At 62.4% G+C, this 22,113-nt stretch overlaps 2 protein-coding genes across 5 annotated transcripts in view; one reads left to right on the forward strand and one right to left on the reverse strand.

Annotated features, from left to right (window-relative positions):
* LOC309614152 (mitochondrial import inner membrane translocase subunit TIM16) overlaps positions 1-22,113 on the reverse strand; it is a 67,387-nt gene that overhangs the window by 20,417 nt on the left and 24,857 nt on the right. For all 4 annotated transcript variants that reach the window (XR_014236046.1, XR_014236047.1, XM_082362072.1 and 1 more), the window contains exons 8-9: positions 18,241-18,327; positions 17,713-17,795 (exon numbers count right to left, since the gene is read on the reverse strand). Coding sequence is in view for 2 of the 4 variants with exons in the window: in XM_082362072.1 (XP_082218198.1) it covers positions 17,713-17,795; positions 18,241-18,327 (170 nt within the window). In the remaining 2 variants the exon portion in view is untranslated. The remainder of the gene's footprint in view (positions 1-17,712; positions 17,796-18,240; positions 18,328-22,113) is intronic.
* VASN (vasorin) lies at positions 2,315-13,307 on the forward strand. Its single transcript, XM_082362112.1, has 2 exons — positions 2,315-2,493; positions 10,628-13,307. Exon 2 carries the CDS (start codon positions 10,638-10,640, stop codon positions 12,666-12,668), a length of 2,031 nt encoding a protein of 676 aa, XP_082218238.1. The 5' UTR covers positions 2,315-2,493; positions 10,628-10,637; the 3' UTR covers positions 12,669-13,307.

Raw genomic sequence — 22,113 nt, forward strand, 5'->3', positions numbered from 1 at the left:
TCAAAGCCACAGAAGGTCTAGAGCCCAGACCTGACACCTACCCCTGAGCCCAGGTCCCAGAAGATGCAGAACCATGGTGGTATCAAGTGGATCACGTGGGGGAGGGGTTACCCCCTGACACTCCCATCAGCTTTCCCAACATTGCTGCAAACAACATAGGAAGTACCGCAGTGAGCCTGCCAGGAAATGCAGTTTCAAGAGCCCTCCTCTGGTTCTCCCTGCCAGCCCATCTCTCCCACTCAGACCCACCACCTAAACATCCTGGCATTGCCACTGGTCCAAAGCAGAACAGGTCCCCTGTTCTTGTCACCCAGGCTGGGCAGTGGGGACCCCCTTGAACCAAACCCTGCCCCCCACTCCCTTGCTCCCTTAGAACCAGGTTCTAAGGCAGGTGGTGCCTTGAAGCCAAATGAGGACAGGATGGACATACTGGGGAGGAGGGCCTCCTGGAAGCTGTCCTTGAACCTCCGGGTGGACGGGAGCATGGCCTGTGTGAGTCCAGGCTTAGGATTGGGGCGGGGGATGGATCCTTTAGGCAGGTGGGATCTCACTATCAGCAAGAAATGGCCACAGAGGCGAGAAGCTTCAGGACCTGTCAGGAAGTCCTGTTCCTGGAGGAGAGTCAGGCTGGGGTCTCCTGAGGGCCTTAGGGGACACAGGGCCCAAGGGCAGAGGCATAGGGACAGTCTGAGCTGACCGCAAACTCAAATGCTTCAGGAAACTGAAGGAGTGCAGAAGCCTGGTGTGAGACAACTAGGCTTGGTGGGGACTGGGGCCACCTGTGAGTCTGGGCCTTGGTCACAGGGGGCAGCTGCTGCTCAGCCTTGGCCGAGAGATCCCACTCAAGGCAAGCTGGGAAGTCCCATTTTAATGTGAAACCACTGGATTTTTCAATGTTGGTAATGGCTTCAAAGTTTTAAAAAGTCCCACAGGAGCAAAATGAAACACACCTGAGGGCCTGCACTGGCCTAGGAACGGACGTTTAGAGGTGTGCAAGGCACACTCCACATCCACATATAACAACAAAAGCAGGGGGTGCAGACCTCTGCCCATCCTGAAAGGGGGCCGTGTTGGGGAGAGGTCCTGAGGAGGCGAAGAGCTGAGAAGGAAAGTCTGGGAGGTAACCGTTGCAACTCGACCCTGCTTAGCCCTGTTAGAGACTGGACATGGAGGCTATTCTGCCTTCTGGAGGTGATCCAGTCCTTCAAACACCACGCAACCCCTCCACCCCCACAAGTTGGTGTGGCCCAGCCTGCTGGGATAAGCCTTCAGGTCCCCCGAGATTTGAGCTGGCCCAGCCAAGCCCTGACTGCGGGCTGGGCTGGACGGGGTGGCGGGTGTCCTGGAGCCGGCTGAAAGTTAGGAGCTGAGCTGGGTCCCCAAAGGCTCTGAGGCATGACTCTGACCACAAGTGCAGAGGGGGAGGAGGGCAGAGTGTTTTCCTGGAATCCTCCAAGGCAGGGGATTTTTCTAGACTAGCCCAGCCCCTGGCACCCGTCCCTTCTGCCCCATTAAGGGCCACTGTCAGCAGCACCCAGGCCCCACCTACTGACAGTGAGGCCCAACCTCACATTTCAGCCCAGCACCCCCCAGCATATTCTGGCCTTGAAGCTGCTGGTAACTGTGGATAGTCTATCACGTCCCCTTCCTGGGTGTCGCTCCCTTCATCTAAGACATGGGGAAAGTGGTCCAGAGGTGCTCACAGCAAAACGACCCCAGGACTCAGATTTGGCATTAGAGGTTGTACTTATGAGGCTCTCAGAAGGGATCTGTGTGTGTGGCCTACCCAGGAGTTTCTGAAATTGGGATTAGCTACCAACAACAACACGGAGAGATTTCACATAAAAAATCCGTATTTCCAGTTTCTCCTGAAAAACCTGAAGCTCTGGCAGACTGGGACAGGTCATAGCGGCTGAGTCTTACACCAGTCTCCCCTCCCCCGGTCTCCACAGGCTCTGGGGTCCGTTCCTCGAGTTTTTATCACCTGCCTGGTATGTCACAGGCATCCAGGTTTGGGATGCTTGGTCTCACTCATTATTCACTCGCTTTTTCACAGGGAAAAAGGGATCTGCCAGGGTCATATTACAAACTAGTGGCAGACCAGACTGGACCACGGGACTCCTGACTCCCGACGGAGCCAAGCAAGGTCTCTCTTGCCCTCCTGGTCGGGAGTTGGCGGGTTGAGGACCAGGCTGCTTGGACGAATGACCCTTTCAGCCGAGAGGGGCGGCGGGCCTCCGTCGGCCCCGCCTCGGCCAATAGGGAACAGCCCCGCCCCCCGCCCATGGCGTCCCCGCCCCCAGACTCTTAAGACAGAACCCGCCTCCCGCGAGCCGACTCCGCAGCCCGAGCCTTGGGGCGGGGAGACGCGGACGCGGCTGCCTCGGCACCTCAAGACCTCAGGACGCAGGACCCCTCCGGCCTCCGGGCCAGGAAGCACTGAGGCCGCGGCCCGTCCCGCCCGGCTCCCGCCGCCGCCGCCGCCGCCGCCCGGTGAGTGTCTACCGGGCTGGGGGGCTGCGGGAGGGAACAGGGGACGGGCTGTGCACACGCGCCGATCACGCGCGCGGACCCCCCCCGACCTCCGCCGCGCGCACACGCACTCAGGGCGGGCACGCGGCCCCCAGTCCTGCACGATCACCTGGGCCAACTCGGGGACGCACGGCGGGCGGGCACCGTGCGCCCCCGGCCCGCCCCCTTATCTGGCAGTCCTCAGGCTCCGACAGCTCCACGGCCGGGGTGCGCGCACGCGCGAGTACGCGGCTCACCGGCCCGCGGGGCTGCAAGCAGACAAAATAAACACCCCCTCCCTCCTCCCACGGCTGGGCCCTCCGGCATGACCAGTTTTATGAAACAAACCCCTTTGAGGGGATGGCCAAGCCACAGTCTTGGGTTACTTTTACCTCCTGGAGTGACACTGGTTCTGGGCATGAATACCCCCAACCCCTGTCCCCCTGTGCAGATCGACGGCCTGGGGTCCGTCCTGAGGGCTCCTGTCACTCAGGGCAGAGCAAGGGGCCCACAGGCATGCAGCCCTTGAAATGGGGTACGGACCTTGGCTGACTGGGTTGTACTCCAGGTATCAGGGTGCCCCATCTCTGCCCCTGCCAGGGAAGGGGCTTTGCTCAGGCTGTGAACCCAATGGCCTGGAGCCAGCCTAGTCTTTTGTGTCCCTGGGCTGGCAACACTGCAGCCTGAGGGCTGCTGAGGTCCCCTGTGGTCACTGGCAGGCCAGATGATTGGTGCCAGCCATTCTGCCTCACCCCCATTTGTTAACGATTACCACACCAGGGTAGCTGACTACCTCTCCCGCTGGGGCCAAGGGCTGGAGTGTGAAAGGTGGGAAGGAGGAAGTGGCCCTGAGGGTCCCTCTGCTTGCCTTCTGCACCAAGGGCAGGTGAGGCTCTGGAGCGTGGCACCAGGACCCAGAGCCCCCTCCCCAGACCAAGAGCTTCTAGGGCTGGGGGACTGAACTAAACCTCAAGGTCCCTTCCCACTAGGCTGGACTTTGGGCGTTGGGGGCAAAGAGGGGTGGCTGGGTGGGTGACCTCCAAGGGGGACCAGCAGGCCCAGTGGGCCATGACGTCCAGTATGGGCCCAGCTGTTGGCAAGGTCCAGCAGGGCTAAGGCAGGCAGTGTGGGGGATGGGAGAGTAGTCCCCTGAGTCTGTCTTCTCCCAGGGGAATCAGCCCCTGGAGCTTCTGTAAACAGAGTGTCAGAGGCAGGAAGAGGGCTCTGGTAATGAGCAGCCCAGCTGGATTCCCTCCAGACCATTATCTGGCCTCTCCCGGGCCCAGGGAGGGAGGATGAGCACACACGTGCCAGGCTGGGGGCCCGGGCACTGCCTGTCCCCACCTCCCCTGGCCTCATGTTTCAGTGAAACAACTACCTGGGACCAGTGGGCAGGTGGGGGCTGGTGTCCCAGGTCATTTGCTGGAATGGCACCACTCTCTCCAGACCCTGGACATGGAGGAGGAGGGAGGTGTTCAACATGAGAAGCCCCTCAGACAGTGCCCAGACCAGTGCTCTCCCCAGGCAGTCCCCCTCTGGCAAATGCCCCCAGGGAGATGCCCTGGGCAGGAGATGCGTCCAGCTCCTGGCTCCCATTCCTGACACCTCCACTACAGTCCTGGGTGAGCTAGGACAAGTCCCAGGTGAAGAGAGTTGAGTCCTTGTGGGGGCTTTTAAGTGGGTAGCAGCTCCTGGGATCAGGACAGCAGGGTCTCAGCTGGGCCCTGGAGGCAGCTGCCACCTCAGTAGGCCAGCCAGCCAGTTCCCCTGGTGACCAGAGAGAAGGCTGGGTGAGCCTCTGCCCACAGAAGCATCCCTGACCACTGGCAGGCCCTGAGCTCATGGGAAGGACAGCAATGCCACTTAACAGGGTTAGTGATCCCTCCCGGAGCCCCCCTCAGAGTCCCCTCCCTGGGCCAGGGAGCCCAAGGCTCTGCACTGCCAAGAAAACCAGCTCCCCTCACTGCTGTGGAATTTGAGAGTTCTTGGAGAAGGGGGAGGGCGTGTGTATGCGTGTGTGTCTCAAAGCACAGCCCAGTGGGCGTGTGTCTGGCGTGGGCATGTGTCTGCGCGCGCGTGACCAGAGCAGGGCTGTGTTTGGGGGCGGGCAGGGGTGTGCTGAGGGTGGGCGGGGGCTCAGCCTTCTTCCTTTTATCAGTTTCCACATTCCAGAGTCAGCCGGATTGCTTTTCCTCAGCTGGCTGGGCCGCCTGGCCGGCCAGACCCGCCGGCCTCCCCCGCTTTTCCTCATTCCACCCTCCCTGGGTACGAGGAGGCTGGAGCAGACTCCCTTGGGCCACCTTAGGATTGGGGGGTGGGAACAGGCGAGGGGCCAGTTCTTCTCCAAGGTGGGGAAGGGCCCCCACCCGTCTCCTCCCGGGGAACGCAATAAGGCTCTCACATTCCTCGGAGGCTGCCTGAGAGATTTAATTAAGGAGGAAGGAGAGAGCTAGCCTGCACTGAGAAGAGGCTGAGGCTGGGGTGGCCACTGGGGCCCCCCCTGGCCCTGGGCCTGGGTGGGCAGCAGTGAGAGGTGAGAGGCAGGCTTGTGGCTCCCCTAATCAACCCCACCTGCCCACCGATCAGCTCACAGGCCCCAGGAAGGGCCTCCTTCGCTGCAAGGTAACCGAGAACCCTGGGCGTGATGGAATGAGAAGGGCAAGACCCCTCTGGGGCTACCTCCTTCTCAGACCCTGTCTAGGCCCCAGACAGCCTGTGCCCAGCCGGCTTGGGGCTGGCGGCCTCCCTTGGTGACTAAGGTCTTCCTCTGGCAAATTCAGGGTTAATTGCAGAGTTAGGGCCTTAGTTGATGGGTGCTTGGCCCTGGGTGGGGACAGGGCAGCGAGCAAGCCCCATGTCTGAGCCCAGCCCCAGTGGCATCACACCTGCACGTGCTGACGGTGGCATCTGGACCAGCCCATTTCAAGTTGGGCCGCAGCCACCACATAGCTCCCGGGGCAGCAGGTATCCTCTTCCAGCAGAGTGGCACCTCTGCTGACTGAGAAGGCACGTCCTGCCACCCTGAGGGCTCACTTGAGCCAGGAACTGGCCTTAGTCACTGGCCTCCCTGCCCTGGGCTGACAGGTCTAGCAGCTGCCAAGTCACCCACAGTGCCACAGAAGACACCCACCTGGGGCCAGGCAGCTCCTGCCATGGAGTGGGGAAGGGGGAGGAGGTCCAGCTCCTGCTCTTCTGGTGCTGCCAGCTGGCCATACCTGCTCAGGGATCTAGACTCTTCCCTGGACAGGGAGACAGGCTGACATACAGACTATCCCCCTTTGCAATATTCTGCCCCAGGATCTGAGGCTTAGCTATATGGGAGACCCACCCAAGGAGCTTCTCTAAAACACAACCTTGCCTGGGTCTCACCCCAGAAATTCTTATTTAATTGGCCGGGGGAAGGTGCGGCGTGAGCATTAGGAACTTTCTAAAGCTTCTTGGTGCTTTTGATGTGCAGCTGGGGTTGAGAAGCCCTATAGGTGGGAGACGGAAGGGAAGCCCGGATGAGGTCGTGGTGTGGAGTGTCAAGACTTATCCATAGCGTGAGTAGAACCAGCTGGGGGTGGTGATGGAGTAAGTAAAGCAGAGACGCCAAGACTGGTGGGTACCCCCACCACCAGTCAAAGGGCAGGGCTTAATCAAAGGGCAGGGCTAGGACCACCCCCCAAGAGGGCTATCTCCGAGGACCTGAGGCTCAGCCCCCTCGGCCCCTTCCATGAGGGCCCAGGATAGAGACCCCAACCTGCTGGGCCAAGGGCTGCTTCTCCCCAGGGATGGGGAGACTGGTGGACCCAGCCCGGGCCCGGAGCCTCCTCAGACACGTCAGCGAAACTGGAGCCAACTGTCCTGGCTGCTGGCATGGTCCCGCCTGCCTGGGGGGTTGGCAGACTCCTGGGCTGGGCTGCTGCCAGGCCTGGCCGGCAGTGCTTCACCCTGGCGGGCCGGCACTGGGAGCCAGAGGCCCAGAGCCGTGGGGTCAGATCTGCAGCCCCAGACCCCTGTACCCACTCCGCAGCATCGGGTACGGAAAGGGACGTGTGCCTGCTTCTGTCTGCCCATTCCTGTTCCCCACGGGCCAGGCACAGGAGATGCTCCAGCCTGAGGTCTCATGTGGTCACCCGAAGGCCCGAGTTCCACTCACTCGCCAGTCCCTGCCTGACCCAGGGCCTATGAGTGGGTGCCTCCAAGGTGTCCCACACTTGGGCGTGGGTGGGGACACTCTGGGTCCCCCTGAGAGCTGAAATGATGATGTCCTTACTCACAGAGCCCCTCCTTGTGCTCCCCCTCGTCCCCCGTCACATGCTGAACTGCCGGCCAAAGGACAGCTCACTTCCCCCCACCCCCTTCTAAAACTAAAGGCACCTTCCTCCCACCCCCCAGGCTGCTCTCTCTAGCTTCTCCTGTTCTTCCACGCCTGAGGATGGAGGGCAGCCTTTGCGTAGAGGCCTCACCCTGGGCCCAGGGGCCTCCTGTCTGTGCCTAAATCTGCGTGAAGCCCCTCTCACACCATGGCATCCTCACCCCATGCATGTGGAGGGCAAGACTCAGGTGTTATGGGTGACACCCTCAGTAGGTAGTGTTTACTGACCACCTAGAATGTCCTCCAAATACAAACTAACCAAGCCCTGAGACTCAGGCGCTGTACCCAGCCTCCCCCACTTCACAGATGGGAACTGAGGCGAAGGGCTGTGGCCAGGCTGTCGTGCAGCCAGGCTGCGAACGCAGGCAGTCAGACCCCAAAGCCCCATCCCAGCACTGTCCCCTGGAGGGCCCTCGTGGTGGGGCCAGGCCAAGGCGAGTCCAAGTGGAGGGGAGGCCCTGGACACTCTGCCCTCCTGCCTCCACCGCCCCCCCCACCCTCAAATCCCAGGGCTACCTCCAGAACTCTCCCCACACCCTTTGCAGAGGGAAAGGGCCCACCTCCCTGCCTCGAGTCAGCAGATCAGATATCAAAGCCCAGGCCCCTGGTCCTTCAGGGCTGCTGAAATTGCAAGGGCCAGGGCAGCCATGACCCCAACGAGACACTCCCACCCCCAATGCACACACACACCAGCACGCACCCAGACAGGCGGAATCGCTCCCAGAACTTGTTAAAAGAACTTCCCCATTTTAAAACAAACAGAACAACACAGAACCACAACCCTGGGTGCTCAGAACAACTCCAGAAGGTGAAGCAGGGCTGCTAAGAAAAAAAGCCCACAGGTGATAAGGGATCTGGGAAGCTATTTAGGGGCAGAGCTGGTCTCCTGCTGCCCTGTCACCGGCCCCCTCCAGTCAGTCATTGCCCTCTGGGGTCTCTCTGATCTGTTCTTGGTGGCAGAGCCCCCCCGGAGCTGACAGCCCACAGCTTGCCATTTTCCCAAGCCCCAGTGCCAGCTCCTTGCTGGATGGGTGGAATGGGGCTCAGGCAGAGGCACTCATCCCTGCATCCTGTGGACTTCCTGTGGAAGCAGGGTAGCTGCTGCCTACTGGGGTCTCCCCAGCCCAGAATGCCAGCTGCTCTTGTTCTGACCCAGCCCCCACTCTCCATCAGCTTACCCAGATTGCCTCTGCGGCCAGACAGACCCCCGGTGTTCCTGCCTCCCTCCCCCATGATGACTTTACTGATTAAAGGGTCAGCAGACTACAGGTGAAGCTCAGAGCCCATGCTGGTCCCCTCCTCAATGCAGAATGGGAAACACCCCCCAGTATGCATCCCAGGCCCCCAAGGACCACACACTTGGCTCCTCAGAGCTAAGTGCTCCCAATCCTGGGAGGTGTCCATTCTGGAATGCCCAGGTGGACAGATGAGGAAACTGAGAGAAAGCAGCTGTCTGTGGCCTCACAGTTCGGGTGACCCTGGCCCAGGGCTGCCTGACTGGAGTGTGAGCTTTTAACTGTGATCTTTTATAAGGCCCAGGGGAGCTGAAGCTGTAGGGGTGGCCAGGCTGGCCAAGTGTAAGGTCCCCTCCCACCCCAGAGCCTGGCTGCGCCCTTCCTGACCCTGCCCACCACCCCCACCCCCGCCAGGAGGGCTAACTCAGGGGGAGGCAGCTCACCCACCACGTGCATGAGGGGGTGGGGGTCGCTCACAGCCCACATCTGGAGGCCAGGCCATACCCACCGCCTTCTGAGTCAGGGAGGGTGGAGCGGGTCCCCACAGGGAAGGAGGCCAGGTACGGCACACACAGTCCCCCTGGGAACGGCGCCGGCAGGGCCGGGGGCACACGAGGCCTCCCGGGTTCTGGCTGAGGTTCATCTGAGGCTGAGTGCAAGATGCTCCTCCACCATTCACTCAGCAAAGATGGGCTGTGGGATACAGGGAGCAAAAACAGACAGGGCCTCCCCTCAGGGAGGGTACAGCAGAATCTAAAGAGCAGAGGAGGTGGCACTGGCTGGGGTCAGGGAAGGCCCCCCTAGCTGGCCTCTGACGGGCAGTCATCAGTGTTAACTAGTGAGGGGCAGAGGGGACCCTGCAGGTGGGCAGTGCCTACGCAGGCCCAACCTGGTGATGGGCTTTTACTCAGAGCTGGCCCAACACCATAGTGGCCTCCTGGGGACCACCTGCCCCTCCTCCGCCTCACGTTCCAGGAGCCCACATCCCTGGGGAGGGGCAGCCCGATGGACGGCATTGGGCAGAACATGGGCTGGGTAGGGGGTCACGCTACCTGTGTGGCTGGATGGCTGGCCAGCGTGGGGGAAGGGGAGGCTGAGCCCCAGCACAAAAGGCCCTTGTGTGAGTAGGAGGCACCTGGAGGGGAGGCATGCCGGCCTCTCAGGGACTTTAGGGAACCAGAGTGTGGGGACCGCTGCTGGGGTGGCCCCCGGGCTCCCCGCAGGAGCCTGAGTGAAGGGGGGCCCATGCTGTGGCCACATCCTGTCTCGGGCAGTTCCAGCTACGAGTGGGAGCCTGGAGCGGCTTGGGGAGCCACCCCCACCTGGGCAGGACTGGGCCCCACATCAGGAGGGCAGGCCCAGCCACACCTGGACGTGGTTAAGGACCTGGGCTGTGGCTCAGATTTCCCGGCAGTGCAAAGGCAGCAAGTCACTGCACCTCCAGGAGCCTCTTCTCCTGTCATCCGGGAGTGAGGAGAACAGCTTCCACCTGGAGTGGCTGCTGGGGGAGACCGTAGACGTTCGGTGCTGCGGGCACGTGGGAAGGGCTGCTGCTCAGGGCTTGGCCTAGAGTGGATCCCAAGAAATGATAGAGGATCCGATCTGCGGAGCGTTTCCAGGCTTGACACTGCCTCCGGGGCCACCACACAACCAGTGCCCCCCAACCTGAGACCTGGGTCAGCCCAGGGAGGCTGGGGCCCCCTCACCTCTAGTTCTTTCATCGTGGCTCAGAGATGGGGGATCTGAAGACCAAGGTTCCCTACCTCCCCCCTTCCCACAGGGGGACACCTGCCAAGGGCTCCAGCCCTCCTCTGCCTCCCCAGGGGACTCTCCTGCTGGCCATGTCCTAGGCAGGTCTGACTTCACAAGTGGAAAAACACCGATCCCAGAGTTTCCCCGTGAAGTCTTCCCACTGTGGTCTCTCCTCACTCGGAGGACTCAGAGTGCGGCGGCAGCGGCCGGTGGCCCAGGGCAGGCAGCTTCTCTACTTACATGCTCGGCCGCCTGCCTGCCTGGTCTCTCCCAGATGCTGTGGGAGGGGCTGCCGCTCCAGAACCCACCATTCTCCCTCCTCCCCTGTCCACCTCAGCAGAGATTTTTGGGGTGGTTTAGGGGGAGGGCACAGAGTCTGATGTTTTTTGACCATGTGTTCTCTCTGAGCCATAGAGAAGCCAAAGGGCTGGAGTTAAGGAGAAGGGGGTTATTTGTGGTCACTGAGTGTTTGGGGGCCAGGCCCCCCTCTGTGTGCATCAGCCCACCAAACCCTGGTGTCAGCGCAGGAAGTAGCAACTGATATCATAACAAGGTCATGTGATTGCTCAAAGTCACATAGCGAAGAAGTGACGGGGCAGGGACAGGAACCCGGCCAGGGCACTGGGGACCTGACTCATAACTACTGTATGCTGTTGGGTTTGGGGGCGGGGAGTAAAGGGGGCTGGGAATTCCCTTCCCGGTCCTTCCTGGAGTGGCTGTCCCCTGGGGCCCCTGACTCACGGTCTCCCGCTTTCCTCTCTGCTCCCAGGGACCAGAAGATGCGCTCCAAGACACCCCCGCCCCTGTTGCTGTCACTGCTGCTGCTGCTGCCGGCCCTGGAGCCCAAGGTGCAGGGCTGCCCAACCGGCTGCCAGTGCAACCAGCCACAGACAGTCTTCTGCACCGCCCGCCAGGGGACTACCGTGCCTCTCGACGTGCCGCCCGACACAGTGGGCCTGTACGTCTTTGAGAATGGCATCACCACACTCGACGCGGGCAGCTTTGCCGGCCTGCCGGGCCTGCAGCTCCTCGACCTGTCACAGAACCAGATTGCCAGCCTGCCCGGTGGGGTCTTCCAGCCACTGGTCAACCTCAGCAACCTGGACCTGACTGCCAATAGGCTTCGGGAAATCACCAACGAGACCTTCTGCGGCCTGCGGCACCTGGAGCGCCTCTACCTGGGCAAGAACCGCATCCGCCACATCCAGCCCGGTGCCTTCGATGCGCTCGACCACCTACTGGAGCTCAAGCTGCAGGACAACGAGCTGCGGGCGCTGCCCCCGCTGCGCCTGCCACGCCTGCTGCTGCTCGACCTCAGCCACAACAGCCTCCCAGCCCTGGAGCCCGGCATCCTGGACACCGCCAACGTGGAGGCGCTGCGGCTGGCCGGCCTGGGGCTGCAGCGGCTGGACGAGGGGCTCTTTGGCCGCCTGCGCAACCTCCACGACCTGGACGTGGCCGACAACCAGCTGGAGCTCGTGCCGCCCGCCATCTGGGGCCTGCGGGGCCTGACGCGCCTGCGGCTGGCGGGCAACACCCGCATCGCCCAGCTGCGGCCCGAGGACCTGGCCGGCCTGGCAGCCCTGCAGGAGCTGGACCTGAGCAACCTGAGCCTGCAGGCCCTGCCGCATGAGCTCTCGGTTCTCTTCCCCCGCCTGCGGCTCCTGGCGGCTGCCCGCAACCCCTTCAACTGCGTGTGCCCCCTGAGCTGGTTCGGCCCCTGGGTGCGGGAGAGCCGCGTGGCACTGGCCAGCCCCGAGGAGACACGCTGCCACTTTCCACCCAAGAACGCCGGCCGGCTGCTCCTGGACCTTGACTACGCCGACTTTGGCTGCCCGGCCACCACCACCACGGCCACGGTGCCCACCATGAGGCCCACGGTGTGGGCGCCCACAGCCCCACCTTCCAGCATGGCTCCCACCTGGCTCAGCCCCACGGAGCCGACCACTGAAGCCCTGAGCCGACCGCCCCCTGCCCCGCCCACCATGGGTCCTGCCCCCCAGCCCCGGGACTGCCCGGCGTCCATCTGCCTCAGTGGGGGCACCTGCCACCTGGGGGCGCGGGGCCACCTGGAGTGCCTGTGTCCTGAGGGCTTCACGGGCCTGTACTGTGAGAGCCGGGTGAGGCCAGGGCCGAGGCCCAGCCCTGCCCCGGCCACCATGCGGCCACCCCAGCCCCTGCCCCTCGGCATTGAGCCCGCCAGCCCCACCTCCCTGCGGGTGGGACTGCAGCGCTACCTGCAGGGCAGCACCGTGCAGCTCAGGAGCCTACGCCTCACCTACCGCAACCTGTCGGGTCCCGACAAACGGCCGGTGACGCTGCGGCTGCCCGCCTCACTCGCAGAGTACACGGTCACCCAGCTGCGGCCCAATGCCACCTACTCCATCTGCGTCCGGCCCCTGGGGGCCGGGAGGGTGCCTGAGAGCGAGGAGGCCTGTGGGGAGGCCCGCACGCCCCCGGCAGTCCGCTCTAACCACGCCCCAGTCACCCAGGCCCGAGAGGGCAACCTGCCACTCCTGATTGCGCCCGCCCTGGCTGCCGTGCTCCTGGCCGTGCTGGCTGCCGTGGGGGCGGCCTTCTGTGTGCGGCGGGGGCGGGCCGCGGCAGCTGTGGCTCAGGGCAAAGGGCAGGTGGGGCCAGGGGCCGGGCCCCTGGAGCTGGAGGGGGTGAAGGCCCCCTTGGAGCCAGGCCCCAAGGCAACTGAGGGTGGTGGGGAGGCCCCGCCTGGTGGGCCTGAGTGTGAGGTGCCGCTCATGGGCTACTCGGGGCCCGGCCCCCAGGGGCCCCTCCCAGCTAAGCCCTACATCTAAGCCTGGGAGTGATGGACGGCCGAGGCCAGGCTCTCGGCCCCACTGGGACTGGCCAGGGCCCTCCTGCTGCCAGATCAAGGAAGTTCTCAGATCCGTACGATGAGGACATGTCAGGACCGGGGCTGTGTGACCACAGCAAGTCCCTGCCCCTCTCTGGACCTTGGTGTCCTCATCCGTAAGAAGCTGGGACCCAGGTGATAACCTCTAAGGTCCCCCCTGCCCGAGTGCCTAGAGGATGGCGTCGGCCCCGTCTTCTGCAACATGCAACCTCTGGGGTGGGGCGGGCCCTGCCGTGTGCTGGTAACACAGGCCCGGGGCTGCCAAGCCCCCCACCCCAAGGAGACTCTGGGGGCCAGTGAAGGAAGCCCCCAGAAAAGAGAGCAGAGGGAGAGTGGGACTGGGGATGGGGTGGGTGACCCTGCCTCAACCCCAGAAAGTGAAGGAACAAAAGAAACTGGAAAGAAAGATGCTTTAGGAACAAGTTTTGCTTTTGTTTTTTAAAATATATTTATAAAAGATCCTTTCCCATTTATTCTGGGAAAATGTTTTTCAAACTCAGAGACAAGGACTTTGGTTTTTGTAAGACAAATGATGATATGAAAGCCTTTTGTAAGAAAAATAAAAGATGAAAAGAAACAAGCATGTTTCTCAGGCATGGCCCCAGGGTACCTGGGCTGGACGGAGGGAGGGTGGGGGCTCGCAGGGTCAGCCTAGAGGGACAGCCCTCTCTGTGGGGAAGCTGGGGGCAGGGACCCCTCTCCCCAGCGGGCACCAGGCCCTAGTCAGCATGCCCTAGGCTGTCCTGCCCTGGGTTGTGTCTGCTCAGTCTGCTCGACTGAGGTGCCCGGACCAGCCTCCCAGTGAGACTGGGAACCAGGAGGGAGCAGGGATAGGAAAGGGGCCACTTCAACCTCCGGGCAGAGGAACGGTTAGAGCAGCCTTACCCTTCCCAGGCCCAGTCTTCTGCCAGCAGGAGCTGCAGGGCTCCTGGGAGAGGCTGGGGAGATGCTCGTGGCAGATGCAAGCCAAGACGACCCCCAAGGGTCCCTCCTCAGAGATGGGTCTGATGAGCAGTTCACCGCCTGCCTTCCTCTGTGGAGGAGGTGCCTTGAGCCATGTCCTGCCAGGCCCTCGTGGATGGTCCTGGACCAGGTGGCACACATGGCCCAGCCCTTCCTGCAGTCCTGTTGCCCCTCTGCATGGGCTCAGGCTGGGAGACCTTGCTCCCAGCCTCCTGCTCTAGCTACAGAGAAGGGGCCTTGGTAGAGGAGCAGCACAGATCCTGAATGGCAGGAACTCTTTGCTGGGTGAGGAGGCAGGGACCGAGCCAGGGCTGTTAGGGGCAGGTGGCCCTGTGATGCCCCTTTACTCTCTGCACTTGAGTAAAGTACCCAGGCTTTCCAGAAACCCCGGAAGAGGGAGTCTTTTCCAGGAAGCCACAGGCCAAGGTGGGGGCAGGGCCCCCAGCGATGCTATGCACAGCCCTGGCCTGGACCAGGTGCTGGGAGCTTAGGAACAGTGACAGACACACGCGCCCAGCACCTTTTCCTATTACCCTCTGGCAGGAAGGGAGGTGACCCTGGGGCCATAGAGAGGCCCTGCAAAGGCTAGAGCGAGCCTCCCTGCGGCCCCATGCCCATCTCCCTGCATGGGTCATGGCCCCTGGTCCCCAGCCTCACCCTGGCGGGAAGGAGGCAGCCCAGCCAGGCCTGGGGAGCAGGCCCTGCGGTTCTGGGCGTTGATGTCAGTGCAGAGTCAGGCCCAGCCACACGAGGCTCTGGATTCAATTATCGGCTGCTGAGGGTTCTGGCATGAGAAGGGAGGAGGTGGGTCGTGATGGGCAGAGAGTGGTGGCAGCGGGCCTGGGTGGGGCCCCTTCTTCCTGAGGCAGCGGAGGCAGCAGCCCAGGTGGATTTCCTGTGGCCTGGGTCCCATTAGGGGAATGGCTCTGGCGAGGCCTGCCGTCCCCTTCGGCGGCCCCGTCAAAGGGGCCATTGTGGGCCTATGGGCTGCTGCTAAACACAGTGGCTGCTGAATGAATGTTTTCGCTGCAAAGCTAAACCTGGCTAGTGGGGCCGCAGGGGCGGGGTGAGTGGTGGGGCCCACAGAAAGGGGCCTGAGCACTCACGCCAGCCCTCCCAGAAAAGGTCTTCGGGCATCCCATCAGATGAGGGGCCGGGGGACGAAGAGAGGGCCAGGGAATGAGTGGGGGACCGAGCCAAGATACAGCCACTACCCAGGGTGATCCTGCTGTGGGGAAACACCAGCCCCCAACTGCTGGGTCCTCACTGCCACAGGCCCTGTGCCACATGGGCTACACATGCTCCCATTTCACGTCCAGCAATCCCTCTACAGAAGAGAATCACAGGCCGGGAACGGTGAGACAGCAGCTTGCTCACAGCAGGCAGGGACGGATCCCAACACCTGCTCCCTGGCCCAGGAGGTGGGGGTACCAGCCTTGGGGGGAGGGCTTGGCCCTCCAGGAGAGGGGAGGGGCTACTGAGAGCCGCAGAAGGCAGGCAGGGAGGGGGCTCCCAACCTCCAGGGAACTCGCTGGGATGCAGGGCCGGTGCCTCTGGCCAGAGGTGGACACCTCAATGTGAAGAAGCAGAGCAGACTCCCAGCCTGCACCCTGTGAGGCTTGCTGCCAGGGCGACCTCAACAGAAGATCGATTTTTCCGGCTTCAGCTTTTATTCTTTGGTAACATGTGGAGAAAAATCTCCATCTGCCTTCAGCTCAGGGCCGATACTGTTGACCATTCACCCAGCCCAGGAGCAGGGCACCCGAGACAGGTGGTGTTTCTGCGCCTCCCGGACCGGAGAATGAGCTGCTCCATTAGCCCAGGCCCTGCCGGTAACCCCCCACCTCCACCCAGCGCGAGAAGTACGGGGCAGCCATCTGTGGACCTGCCGCCCGAGCCCAGCTTTACAGATAGGACCTGCTGCCCTGCGCTTCCCACGTGGGGAGGTACACTCCACAAACAACACAGATGAGCAGGGGAAGGGCAGGAGGGCCCATCCTCTCCCTACTGGTATGGGATCTCACTCAGCCTTGCCTCCCTCATCTGCAAATTGGGCCTTTCCAGCTCCCCAGCCTTTCTCTGGGTTGTGATGGGAGCAGAGACAGAGGCCCCTGGGAGGGTGGGGCCCTGGGTCCTCCCTGGGAGAGGATGGGGAGGGGCATGTGCCTGACCCCTGGCCCCCTATAGCTCTTATAAGAGCTCATACTGTTCTGCCCAAATGGAGATGGAAAATCTGTAAAATAGAAAAGAAACTGAGCGGGTGCGGTGGAGACCCATGCCGTGCCCGCAGCTGACACCCTGCACCCTTCCTACCTTCAGTCCAGTTCACTCAGCAGCCCCCAACACCCCAGGGGGCTCCTGAGGGGTTCTGGCTTCTGGGGAGCCTGGGGGTAGGGGACCCACCACTTCTCAGGCCAGCCTGGAGGCTGGCACGCATCCCTGGCGTCCACCAGCTTTGTAGAGGGCTGGAGAGTCCCAGCTCCTTTGCCAAGGGCGTGGGCCCAGTGGGGCAGTGGCCAGGACTGGGGGATGAAGGGGGCGGGATACTGGCCTGGCCGCCCATCTGGGAGTGATTTGAGAAATTCCAGGCCTCGCTGGCCCTGCAAGGCTATTCTTAACTGCTATAATTACAGGGTCAGCCTTGGCCAGTGGCACCACGGGGTCTGGGCATCGTTAACTCCCCCAGGGGCCACACTGGGGCTGGGCGGGGGCTGCTCCTCGGGGTGGGGGGGCGGGTGCCGGCACAGACCGGGGCGGAGCCTGGAAGGCAGGAAGTGGTGGGGAGAGGAGCACTTGATGGTAGTGCTGGCTCCCTTTTCCAGGCTGGGCCAGTTCCCTCCCTCTGCTGGGGGGCCCCATAAGGAAGGGGCTGTCTGGCCTGGGTAGGCGTGGAGGACAAGATATCAGTGCAGCATGAGGGCTGGGGGAGGGGTTGCTGGACATGAAGCCAGAAGGCCTGGGGGCCCTGATTCCTCCAGCGCAGGGGTGCTCTGGTAACATCCCGCTGCATTCCCAGGGCCAAGAGCAGGCAGAGACCTCACACCTACTGGTATGGGATCTCACTCAGCCTTGCCTCCCTCATCTGCAAATTGGGCCTTTCCAGCTCCCCAGCCTTTCCCTGGGTTGTGAGACAGGATGGGAGTGCCATCCTGACGGTTTCCCCTTCTCTGGGGGCTCTCAGCAGGGTCGCCCTGGCAGGAGCTCTTACGGCACTCAGCCCTGCATGCCCCAGACACGGCCCTCACTGCTCCCAGAGCCTGGACAGGTCACCACGCCCTCTATGACTCAGTTTCCCTAGTTGTAAAACGGAAGAGGAAGGGGCTGAATGGATATCCAAGGACCAAGGCCCCATCCTGGCTCTGACCTCCTAGGTCCCTGCCTGGGTGGGGGGTTCAGCAAGCCGCCCCGAGAGTCACAGCTGAACAGGGACCAGGTCCCACCGCCTCCTGCACCAGCCGGGCTGGTCCTCCAGCCTCCTGTACCTCATCTCCTCAGCGGGCCTCCTGGTGCGTGGGTTGTCCCTGCACAGAGCTGGCTGGGCCAGGACCCCATGGGGCACCACCATAAACCCTCTTGCACACGCTTCCAGGAGGGTGGAAGGACGAGGTGCACTTGCACCTCCAGGCTGCCTGCACCCCCCAACCCGCCCAGGACCACCAGTGACAAGCATGCGGCCAGGGCTGAGGTCTCACAGAAACTGCGGGTCCGAGGCCTGCCTCGGTCCTGCACTGGAGCCTCCAGACCTGCCAGCCCACCTGACCCCACGTCACCCCGCGGCCACCTCATGATCGGAGCCTCAGTTTCTTCAGTCTTCGGCTCCACCAGAACACTCACAGCAAAATCAGGCGCATCCCCAGACCCCCTGTCCCCGCACCGCTGAGTCACAATCCCCTCCCCAAATGCCAAAACACACCAGCACGAGCCCCCGGGCAGAAGCCTGCCCCACAACCAGCAGCGTGCACTTACAGACATCACTGGGTCCTCAACGCCCCCAGCCATCCCAGCACACCAGCCACTCCTACCTGGGAGAGGTGTCCAGGGTGAGGGAGGTGCAGGCGCTGGAAAAGAGCCGGGTGTCCCAGAGCTTCACTTCACGCTCACGCATCTGCAGGGAGGGGGCACAGAGGGACTCAGAGGGGCCCAGCCCGGAACCCAGGGACTAAGGACACAGCCTGGCACAGGAGCACTTGCCCCAGAGCAGAGCATTCGGGGGGTGGGGGGTGGGGCGGTGAGTCATGCCAGGGAGGGAGAGTTTGGGTTTTCGTGTCCTGCCCCTTTAAGAACCCTTAGGTGACAAGGGACAAGGGGCGGTTCCCTCTGTGGACTCTGGTCCCTGGGGGGGCCCACCGCAGTTCCCAGGGTCAGGCTTAGCTATTGCAGATGGAATCTGCCAGTTTTCAGCAGCCGTTGGTCCCCTGGGGCTCTGAGACCCGGCTGCACACAGGGCCGTATATGGATGGGTCTGGAGCTGGCCGCAGCCCCCGCCTCCCAGTGGGCCTCGTCCCCGCCCTCTTGGTGTGGATGCCCTACTCCTCCGGGAGGAGCCCTACCTTGTTGAAGCCAGTGGACACAAGGTGCTCCTGGGTGCCTGTCCACACCAGCCGGCCATCCCTGTTGTTCTCATGGGCCCACGTGCTCTGGAGGAGGAAAAAGATGGCACTGAGTTGAGCCTTGGGGGCCTCCTCAGGGGGGCCACCCACCTGAGAGCCCTCCAGAGGGCAGGAGGGGCCAGCTGGGGCCAGCTCTGCACCCAGAGGGCCTACTTGGCCACCGAGCTTGGGCTCAGTCTCCCTCCTTGTAAGGGGCCTGTCAGGCTGCTCTGCTCATGGCCAGGCCCCTCTTGCCGCGGTGATGGGGCTCAGGACGGCGGCACATCCTTGCCTCTGCAGGTGTCCGGGGGGAGGCACTTGGCTGCTGGTCACCATCCTCGGGCTCTGAGGACCCCAGCGCCCTCTCGGAACTTCACTGTCCTTGCTCGTGGCCTGGGCTGCCTACTTCCCAGGACTGTCGCGAGGATCAACTGAGACCACATGTGATAGGAACAGGCCGGCCACAAAGCGCCGTGCAAATCGAGGGATTATGAGTATTACTGCTGCCTCTTGACACTGCCAGGGGGCCGGGGAGAGGGCCTGGTGCCAAGCACGGGGAACAGTCCCTGGAGAGGGCAGAAGAGTGCCCCTCTTGGCCCTCCCGTGGTGCTGGAGCTGCCAGAAGGAAGGTTTCCTGGGCCCCAGGGAGGAGAGACGAGTTCAAACCGCAGGCGGCCCTGTCCCCCGGGCCCAAGCAGGGGGGAGCTGAGGGGGCCAGAGGAAATGCAAACAGCTCCCTCCCAGTCACCCTGGCCCCTGGAGCCTGAGACCAAAGACCCTGTTACCAAAATTAGCTCACCCCAAACTGTGGCCAGCTTCCTCCCAGCTTCCCACGATCTCCTTGGGAATGAATGAGGGAGGCAGGCGGCTGTGAGGAGCTGGCCCTGCGCCCCCTCCCCAGCCCGCGGAAGCCGACCCCAGCGTGGGAGACCATCGGAAACGGCTCCATGTCGTTCAAGGGGCTTTTCTCACTGCTTCCTTCCCACCCGGCTGTAGTCGGCACAGGAAGTCAGGGCTGGAGCCTGAGAACTTGGGCCCAACATCCCTCTCTTTACGCAAGAGGGGCTGTGGGGTCAGGGCAAGGGTCAGCTCCGCCACCAACACCCCAGGGTCAATCAGAAGTGTCACATGGGCTCTCGCCCTCTCATCGGTGTGCAAACATCCCACGTAAGGAGCACCAGACGGCTCGCACCACATTAGCACACCATTCATTCATTCAATAGTCGTGCACGCCTCCTCCTGGCCAGGTACTGTGCTGGGAGCTGGCGGTGGGGCCAGACACATCTCAGATGGACGGTCACGTCCTGGGTGAAGCAGGGCTGCTCACTCACTTGTTCTTTCATAATATGAATATGCGAGCTGCACATGACACTAGGCACTGGGGACATGGTCAACAAAACAGAAAGGGTATGCAAACTCATAGAACGTGCAGGTTGAAAGGCAGATGTGAACCAAACAGAAATAACTATGTCAGCGAGTTGCTGTAAGTGGGGGGTTAGGGGCGCAAGCTTTGGAGTCAGACTGGCTGGGTGAAAGCCAAGCCGCCAACAGCCTCGTCCCAGGATGTGCCTCAGTGTCCTGACCCACACAAAGAGCACCATGACGGACCCACTGTGGAGGGTGATGCGCTCAGGCTTGTGTCCGGCACACATCAATGTGCATTTTTTAGAAGCATGGTAACAGGGTACAATAGAGTATAATTGAGGGCAGTGGATTTAAGGTAACACTTAAGATGTGAAGGATTGGCAGGTGTGAGCCAGCGGTGGGGACCAGCATCTGTGAAGAGTCAGGGTCTCAGAGAGCGAAGAGGCCGGCACAGCTGGCAGCAGGGTCGGGGGAGAGGAGGAGGCGGTGCAGGGTCTACGGGGCCTGTGGACAGCGAGGGAGCGTTTTTCATCCAGAGGCACAGGTTTGGATGGAACATTCCTTGGCCCGTGTCTCCACCTTCCTATTTCACACACAGAGAAACCAGAGGCCCAGAGAGAGGAAGCCATCTGCCCCAAGTCACCCAGCAGGACAGCCACCTGCACCAACCGTTACTGTTCTCTGTCTGCACAAGAGGAGCAGATGGAGGACAGGCGAGGAGACAGGCACAGCCAGAAGGCAGCAGAGCCCAGACCAGGAGGAGCCCAAGATGCTAGCTGCCCCCAGGCACCTTGGGTCTCCAGCAATCCTCCCTGGACGAGCTCACACTGGGGGAACCAGGCAGCGCTGGTCAGGGCATTGTGGGCTGGCGAGTCCTGCTCGCCCCACAGCTCTCCACTCTCGCCTCGGGTCTCAGAGGACACGGCACCCAGGAAGTGGAGACGAGGTCAGAGCTTAGGCTGAGCCCAGTGCACCCACCATGGGCACACCCAGCTCAGTCTGTCCCGGGGCCAGAGGAAGCCCCAGCAACTTGGAGGGAAGGCCAAGGACCCCCTCCCCAATCCTCTATCCCCAGATCACTGGAGTGACTTTCAGTTTCAAAAATGGCAAGTTCTTTGCTGACCTCAGTGGGACTCGGGGAAGAGGAGCCCTCCCGCCAAATCCCCGGATTCTCATTCTCCTGGGGTAGAGGGGAGGCTGCATTTGGGACCTAGGCACCCTGCCACCCAAACCTGAGCCCTGTCGTAGGAAGCCGCTGATGGTGATCCCGAGCCTGCAGGCCAGGCCTTGGGGTTTCCCTCTTACAGGCAGCTAGGTGTCCTGCTTGTGGAGAAGCCCCTCGGTACCCCCATGTCTCCCCCACACCTGGCCCCAAGGAGAGAACAGGAGAGGCTGAGGCCAGGCCGCGCCTGCCCAGTACAGGGGCGCCAGGAGCAGGCGCATACCCAGCATTCCAGCTGCAGTAAAGCCAAATCCCCCTCTCTGTCGCCACAGCAACGCTTCCTGTGTGGGGCAGGGCGACTGGAAGAGCGGCCCTGGGCTCCTTCCTAGGGTGAGGGGACCTTCTCCGGTGGTAAGACCCCCATCACTCACCCACACCCCTCCTCAGCCAGGCTCAGTCCTGGGCTGCAGATGCTGGCCCCCCAGGCCTGCCTGACACAGGGGGTGGTCGGAAGGAGCAGTTCCGCCTGTCCACGCCAGAGGTTCTCTGGCCCCCTCCTGCCCTGGACCAGCCTGTCGAAGCTCACCAGCCCTGGGTACCCCCTCAGCTGTGGCTTCTACTTCCCTGGCACGGCCATGGCTTCAGGGCCTCGGCCACCCCCACTGGGGCTCTGGCACAGTGAAGGGGCAGGAGAGGGCTGGGGCTCCGGAGTCAGATGGACCGAACCTGGCTCTGCCACTCAGCTGTGTAACCCTGGGGAAAAAATGACCAAAGGACTGACTTTACAGGACGGTCAGGAGAGTGGAAGGAGGTTATGCGTGCCAAGAGCCTGGGACATAATAACCCATCATAAATGCAACCTAAAAACAAAGCAGAGGGTGTGAACAGGAGGGAGCCGCCCAAGCATCCCCTGCTCCAAGCTCCAGTCTCCAGAGGCAGGGCCCAAAAAAGACAGTGGAGGGAGAACTCCCCAGGCCTCCCTGCCCATCCTCCAGGCCATGGAGACAGCCAGTGGGGCAGGGAGGGCAGAAGCTGGAGGGAGGGCAGTGCCTTCTTCCCCAACCCCCACCAGTACCCCCTCCACTGGGGAAGGAGGATCTCAGGAGAAGGCACTCCCAGAAGGCCTCTCCCCTGAGCTGGCCCCTCGGCTCACACCGACCCTGGCTGCCAGCAGCAGTTTTCTTAATAGAAGCCAGGTGTGGGCCAGATGCCCTGGCGGAAGTGGGGGGCAGGGCCAGGCAGAGGGCAGCATTCCAGGTCCTGCTGCCCCCGCACAAGCGGCCAAGCACAGGCACGGTCCCAGGAGC

This window comes from Balaenoptera borealis (genome assembly GCF_965194805.1).
Source record: "Balaenoptera borealis genome assembly, chromosome: 16".
Classification (NCBI taxonomy): domain Eukaryota; kingdom Metazoa; phylum Chordata; class Mammalia; order Artiodactyla; family Balaenopteridae; genus Balaenoptera; species Balaenoptera borealis.

Excerpts from the sequence above, each read along its gene's own strand:
- VASN (XM_082362112.1), top strand. The coding sequence starts at position 10,638 with ATGCGCTCCAAGACACCCCCGCCCCTGTTGCTGTCACTGCTGCTGCTG.